The sequence below is a fragment of the Leucoraja erinacea genome, chromosome 28 (assembly GCF_028641065.1).
Source record: "Leucoraja erinacea ecotype New England chromosome 28, Leri_hhj_1, whole genome shotgun sequence".
Classification (NCBI taxonomy): domain Eukaryota; kingdom Metazoa; phylum Chordata; class Chondrichthyes; order Rajiformes; family Rajidae; genus Leucoraja; species Leucoraja erinaceus.
This window is the reverse complement of record NC_073404.1, coordinates 19,344,460-19,352,206: the sequence shown is the minus strand read 5'-3', so window position 1 is coordinate 19,352,206 and position 7,747 is coordinate 19,344,460. Positions and strand designations below refer to the sequence as shown.

Genomic DNA, 7,747 nt, shown 5'->3' with positions numbered 1-7,747 from the left:
CTCCATGGCTCTACAATTTACTGTGTAACTCCTGTTCTGGTTTGATATACCAGAAATTTCACTGTGGTATCTTCTGCCATGTTCACAGCCACATTCCTGACGTGAACTGTTTGGGAGATCACTTGTTTTCAGTAGAGGTGAACTTGGAGTGGACCTATACTGAAAAACGTGTTATTTTATTGTGAGCTCATTCAATAGTAGACTCATTCATGATTTGTTTTGAATAATATTAGATTAGGATTAATTTGATGCTTTTGAGATACACATATTTATTGCTGCAAAATTGCATAATGTATATGATTGTAAAATCAAAAGCCATTCAAGATTAATACAGGAGTTTGCAAGCTGTTCATGATGGGCAGAGCTGTGTATAACAGAAACAACTAAATATATCACTGCCATTTATGACTAAGATTAAAACGACAGTCAGTGAAATAATAATTGCACTGGTACAAAAAATAAATGTAAATTTCAATGCTGAATTAGCATTAATCAGACATAATCATGCATCTGAGGAATTAATACAAATTATAAGTTTAAGTCAATGGAGGTGAAATTTAAATATTAGGCAGTTTAGGAACATCCAATTCAAAAGATGTTTTCATTGTTAGGAATCAAAAGGCATACATATCAGGAAACTATCTTTGATTTTATTTATAAAACAGGACTAAGTAGCAGCTCACAAAGAATAAGCCAGAGCAGAGCCAGATCGAAGTTCAGTTTAAACAACATTAACATTGGAAGTTTTATTTTTGGAAACTTTCTTACTGAAGTGAACATCATTTTCAAGTTCTAAGAGAGTGTGACAGGACACATTTGATTTCAGTGATACATTGTGACATATTTTTCTGATCAGGAAGAGAGGTGGACAGCAATAACGTAGACATTGACTGAGTATTTAATTATAACCAACTGAATGACTTGAATAACTTCCCGAACACAGTAGGGGCTTTTCCTCATGTAATTACGAAAAGGAATGAATCTCTTGGATAATCATCTCTGAAAAGCACCATTGCCTTGTGAGGATGTCCCACATCAAGGGTCACTTTCTGATTCTAGGGTACTGATGAGTGGTGATCATGCTCATCACTTCTTGTGCTGTTGGTATAATCATCTAACATAGCGTCATGGCAATGTAAGAGTTGTCAGAGGAGTAACCCTGAGCCACTGAAGAATATGGTGCTCAAATTCATTCAAACAAAAGGCATCATTTGGCACTAATTTTGAAAGTTACTGAAAATGTTTTCATCACGTAAGGGTGGCACAGTGGCGCAACCCTGGTAGAGCTGCTAGCTCACAGCGCCAGAGACCTGGGTATGATCCTGACCACACGTGCTGTCTGTGTGGAGTTTGCATGTTCTTCCTGTGACTGCTTCCATGCTGTACGTTTAAACTATAACTAAAATACCTAAATCTGGAATGGAATAGATTGGCAAATCTGTCCACTAATATTTTTTGTAGTGTGCAGTTGTGTCAGTGTACCATCAACAGCAAATGCAACTGTATATTTACTGATGTCTTCACTTTCCATTGGGGGTTACACAAAAAAGAGCAATAGGTAGCACCTATCTTCATCAGACATAAACCTGTAAACTGGAGTTTTGCTTTGACATTCATATGGGATTGTATTATGAAATACATTTCCTCAGGAAAAAGTGGAAAAACCTTATCAGGACTCTGCAGTGAAACATGGCTGATGGACTTTACAATTCTTGGGAAACATAGAAACTTGGTGCAGGAGTAGGTCATTCGGCCCTTCCAGCCATCTCTCCCCCCCCTCCCTTCTCCCTATCCCTCTCTCCCCCCTTCCCCATCCCCTCTCTCCACCCCTCCCCACACCAATCACATCCCCTCCCCCCCTCTCCTCTCTCCCCTTCCCCTCCCCTCCTCCCCCTCCCCGCTCTCTCCCTTCCCCCTCCCCAATCTCTCCACTATCTTCCTCCTCCCCCTCCCTCCATCTCCCCCTCCTCCCGTCCCCATCTCCTCCCTCCTTCCTCCCTCCCCACCCTCCCCCCCAATCACATCCCCTCCCCCTCCCCCCTCTCTCCTCCCCTTCCCCCCTCTCCTCCCCCGCTCTCTCCCTTCCCCCCTCCCCAATCTCTCCCCTATCTCCATCCTTCCTCCCCCCCCCCCCTCTCTCTCTCCATCTCTCCCTCCCCATTCCTCCCTCTCCGCCCCCTCCCCCCCCCCTCCCCTCTCCCCCCATCTCCCCTCTCCGCCCCCTCCCCCCCACCTCCACATCACATCCCCTCCCCACCTCTCTCTCCCCTTCCCCCTCCCCCCCTCTCCCCCTCCCCCGCTCTCTCCCTTTCCCCCTCCCCAATCTCTCCCCTATCTCCATCCGTCCTCCTCCCCCTCCCTCCTCTCTCCATCTCCCCCTCCTCCTCCCCCCATCCTCCCTCCTTCCTCTCCTCCCGCCCCTCCCCCCTCCCCTCTCTCCCTCTTCCCCTTCCCCTCCCCACTCTCCATCTCCCTCTCCCCTCTCTCCGCCTCCAACCCCCCTCCCCTCCTCCAACCCCTATCCCTTTCCCCCCACTCCCCCTCATCTCTCCTCCCCTCCCCCTCTCTCCCCTTTCCCCCTCCTCTCCCTCTCCTCTCCTCCTCCCTCCCGTCTCCCCCTACCCCCCCCCCCCTCCCTGTGTGTAAAGCAGGTGGTTAGTGTACGTGTGAAGACGTGAAGAAGGGTTTCGACCCGAAGCGTTGCCTATTTCCTTCGCTCCATAGATGCTGCCTCGCCCACTGAGTTTCTCTGGCATTTTTGTCTACCTTCACACGTTATATTGCAAGTTGTGGCGGTTGTTAAATTGGGCAGAGCATTATTATCTGTGGCATCACCATTAGAAATATGCAGAGCAGATCATAATGTGCATTGTTTTAATGTTTAAATCATGTTATATTGATTTAACACCACTGCATATAACTTTGATGTAGACCTGAATAAGGGTTTCGACCCGAAACGTTGCCTATTTCCTTCGCTCCATTGATGCTGCCTCGCCCGCTGAGTTTCTCCAGCATTTTTTGTCTACCTTCGATTTTCCAGCATCTACAGTTCCTTCTTGAACAATATAACGTGCGAATCTTGTATTTCACGTTGTTAGTAGTGAGTACGTTGCATAAGTGCTATCCGATTCAAACGTTGTTCATTAATCATCAAACGCATCAGAAGTGAATATAGTGGATTAAACTATCCCCATCATGTGGATGCAGAACTCCCAATCAGATTCTGGTATATATATTAATGAACACTGCCCCCAGAGGAAGTCTGCAAGCAGCATACAGGTGTCAACCCGGCAATACCGAGTTGCACACCAGATTTGATTTGTTTTGCTACAACCAAAAGGAAGTAAGGACAAGCTGTCCCTGACAATGAAGTTGAAACTTGCTGAGACTCTACACTGCAAAGTCTGAAACAGTAGCAGCGTTACGAATTACATTTAGCAATGTCGGACCTTCGATTGTGACAATGAAAAATCGGATATTTTCATCTTGCGTTTCAGGGATCAACCAACAGGATATTAGCCACAACGAAGGACATTATTTTTTATAATGAGGGTGTTATCATTGCCCAACAATTGTGATTAAATCAATGTATTTTTTGGAGAAATCTTAGAGCGCGGGTATACTCCCATTCCTCGCTCCATGTGATACACCCACGGCTTCAGGGAGCTGCAGCCCACGTGATGCAGTTGGAGTTTCATTCAGTTGGATCTGCAAGCGGCTGCTGCCGAGTTGTAATAGCGGGACATGTATCGGAGTGAAGTTCGAACGAGTCGGAGGCGCTGTTTTAACATGGAACTCTATGCACAGGCACAGTTACATCGGCTGCGGTGGAATCCCGGCACTGCCTCTTGCTGCTAAGCACCAGGAGATCGGAGACGGCTGCAGCAACTCGGGGGAAGGGGTTCGGGTGGGCGACCTCTTGTCCCCATCACGAAGATAAGACACAAAATAAGCTGGGGTAACTCAGCGGGTCAGGTAGCATCTCTGGAGACAAGGAATAGGTGACGTCTCGGGTCGAGAACCTTCAGACCGTTGATCGTGACTGAGAAACTCAGCAGCTTCCCATTTTGGAAAGAAAACTTCCGCGGGTCTCCTGCGCCCTTCCGAGCCGCTGGGACTGCGGGCAAGCTCTCGGAGTGTGGACTTGAGAGGAGGGTTTTGGGGGGGGGTCGTATCGCTGCCGCCGCGCGGCGGCAGTTTTGGTCAGAGGTCCCGTGGAACTTGCCTCGTTTGCCGCTGCTGGTGTTGAACCCGGACGACGCGCGGCCGTTGCTGTGGTTGTCCCCATCTACAACGAAGAAACGCGGGGGGAGGGGGGGCGACGCGAGTCCGGCTGCCGTCGAGTCCGGCAGCCGCTGTGGAATCTGCCTGCGGGGGTTGCTCGCGCCGCTGCTGTGGGACCTCTGTGGGAATCTCGCGCTGGTCGAGGAGCCGTTGGGCGCGAGGCGGCCGCGGGAGTATCGAGCCCAGTTCACGCGCTGCAACCCCCCCCCCCCCCCCCCCCCCCCCCCGAGGGCCTGGGATCCTTGCGCTTGAAAAGCGCTCGCGCCCGCAACGGACACTTCGCCCCCTCTGCAAGAAAAAAAAATCCGGATTAGGAATTAACAAAACATTCGCCACCATCTAAACGGTGGTTTAAAGGTGAAGAAATGACAGCGGTGAAATAAAACTTCCAACACGTGTGCCTTTGCAAAGAAGAAAGGCGGACGTAATTGTTGTGCATGGTAGCCGGTTACCAGAGAAGAGGTGGTTTAAAATAAAGTCAACATGTGCATTACAGTTTTCAGTGGGACCGTGGCTTTCGTCCTCCTCGCGGTCGCAAACGGTGAGTGAAAAGAGTAAATGTCAGTACTGCACTTGTTTTTGTCGGACAAACGGTTGCGTTTTAAAAAAATCAATTTGATATAAAAGACGCTTCTTTCACTGTTGGCGTGTGTCATCATGTCGATGGCAGGTGGCTGCGCTCTCCCCGGGCGGCACTGCGCTCCGCTCCGCTCTCACCCTGGCCCCGAACTCGGCTGCTTGTTGTTGGATGTGCAGCCCCGCGATCGGGGCAGAGCTTTTTTAGTTTATTATTTCTCTTTGGCGTTCCACGCGAACATGGATTCTCGGTTTGTGCAGTGATTCCCCCCCCCCCCCCCCCCGGGCCTCTGAGGGTCTGTCCATCATGTTAGAATAATGCAGAATTTATTAGTGTTTGGACTACGATGTTTATTATCGTAAAGGCTCATTAAATAATGCCTATTCACTGGCTCCTATTTGCTTGCGTAGTTTTATTTTTGTTTTCCCAATTTTTCCTTTGCTTGAATTCATCCCCATTTTTTCGCGTAGTTTTAATAACAATTTAATTGCTCCCAATCAGATAATTTTAATAATTTCACTTTTTTCAAAAATTGATTTGTCTTGACCAGCCGTTCCTTTTTTAATCAAAATGCAGTGATTTTTTTTTCTCTCTGCTGCTGATTGTAGAATGATTAATGACAATATTTTTGTTGAATGGCATAAATTCCTCGGCTTTGGCTGATTAGATTTTCGTTTGTTTTGTTTTAACTCTGTCTGACATATCCGGGCTCACATTCATATGGATAGCACATCCTCGCTGTTCTGACGGCAACATTTTTCATTTTCCCTAATGTGTCTATCCTCTGTCTCTCCTAGATCCTTCTCTTCCCATTTTCTCGCCCAAGAATGGGTCTATATCTTTTCCTGTTGCAACACATCAAACACATTTCCATCTGATGTTCTGTTTATTTGTTTTGTTTCATCTGGATGGATGTTTTTGACTGAATTAAAAATAGGATACTTGGGTTGTTTTATTGTGTGGCTTCTGCGTTTGACGGCTTTAAAAGTTTTTAGTTTTTTCAATATTTCCAATCAATAAGCCATCATTCATCTGTTGCAAAAGTGTCGGTAAAATCTGTGTGCTCTTGGACATCCGACCTGGTTTCTTGTTTATGCTGTTCCCCAGAGTGTATCAAATGTTGGGCTTTTGTTTTTGAGGCTTGGGTAATCTTGTGGGCATTAGGTCGCTCCAAAATAAGAAATATCTCTTTAGATTATTTCATTTAAAGTTGACCAGATACCACACAAGTTGGGTTTCACTGCTGGTGGTAGAAGTGTTGAAGATCGATGTTTAAGGATTATGTAAATTATACATCGAGACATAAAGACAGTTCATTCCGTACCCAGGCGGGGCGTTGCATTCAATCTCGTATAAACTGCGCCACATAGCAAGTACAAGAAGTAAGCACGTGTGCATTCTGGGCAGACTGGGATATGTTACCTTAGCGCAAGGAAGGGTATACAATTATTAATTAGCAGGTTTGTTTGATTGCGATATTATTCATAAATGGCATTTTTTTCAAAGCAAGTATAATATTTTTGTATGTTTAGAATCACTTTAAACCATTCTGTAAGATGTAAATGCAATGGACACTAACTGATTAGTTTGTAAGATGTTTTATGTCTCTTTAAAAATGGAGACTGGAGCCTGCTGCCTCTGGAACTTCCTCTCTCAAACCCCACTATTTCAAATTTCCAGAGTGACTACCTCCAACTCAGTCCTGGTGCCAGACTCGAATCTCTCACTAGTTCTTGTCCTACTTTCCACATTGGAAACTAATTTTGTCATTGAGACCCACTACTGATTCATCAAATCTTTTGCTGCAAGCACCTTTTGCAGCTGTATATTTATTGATATGATTAACAGTTGTCCTCCGATTATCATGTCCACTTTTTTGTGAAATTGCCTAACTCCAGTCTTGTCTCAGTTTATCTGCTACTGAAACCATAATCTAAGTCGGTGATACCAGTAAACCTAGATATTGGAGTGCATTGATGCTTAGCCTTCACTCAACAGATGTTATCTAAACCTATGGTAGATAAAAATGCTGCAGAAACTCAGCGGATGAGGCAGCATCTATGGAGCGAAGGAATAGGTGACGTTTCGGGTTGAGACCCTACTTCAGACTGATGTGGGGGGGAGGGCTGGAAGAAGAAAGGAAGAGGTGGAGGCTGTGGGAGAGCTGGGAAGGAGAGGGGGAAAGATGGAGAAAGCAAGGACGACCTGAAATTGGAAGTCAATGTTCATACTGCTGGGGTGTAGACTACCCAAGCAAAATATGAGGTGCTGCTCTTCCAATTTACGGTGGGACTTACTCTGGTCATGGAAGAGGCCCAGGACAGAAAGGTCAGATTCGGAATGGAGGGGGAGTTGAAGTGCTGAGTCACTGGGAGATCAGGTTGGTTATTGCGAACTGAGCGGAGATGTTGGGCGAAGCGATCACCAAGCCTACACTTGGTCTCACCGATGTAGAGCAGCTGACAGCTAGAGCAGCGAATGCAATAGATGAGGTTGGAGGAGATACAGGTGAACCTCTGATCCACCTGGAAAGACTGTTTAGGTCCTTGGATGGAGTCACGGGGAGAAGTAAAGCGACAAGTGTAGTATTTATTGTGGTTACAAGGGAAAGTACCAGGGGAGGGGGTGATTTGGGTGGGAAGGGACGAATTGACCAGGGAGTTATCTAAACCTATGGTGCCCATGTCCTAACTAGCATCGTATTCTGGTCAGTATTCTATCTTGGGCTTGCTGAATTAGTTTAGTTTATTGTACCGAGGTCCAGTGAAAAACTTTTGTTGCAAGCTAACCAGTCAGCAGAAAAAAATACATGATTCCAATTGAGTAATTAACAGTGTACAGATGCATGATAAAGGGAATAATGTTTAGTGCAAGATAAAGTCAGTA

The 7,747-nt window shown here is 46.2% G+C and overlaps 1 protein-coding gene across 2 annotated transcripts in view; it reads left to right on the top strand.

Annotated features, from left to right (window-relative positions):
- The first annotated feature begins 4,526 nt into the window (after positions 1-4,526).
- tmem132e (transmembrane protein 132E) overlaps positions 4,527-7,747 on the top strand; it is a 151,634-nt gene continuing 148,413 nt past the window's right edge. For both annotated transcript variants that reach the window (XM_055657955.1, XM_055657954.1), the window contains exon 1: positions 4,527-4,825. In XM_055657955.1, coding sequence (XP_055513930.1) covers positions 4,768-4,825 — 58 coding nt within the window. In that variant the 5' untranslated portion in view covers positions 4,527-4,767. The remainder of the gene's footprint in view (positions 4,826-7,747) is intronic.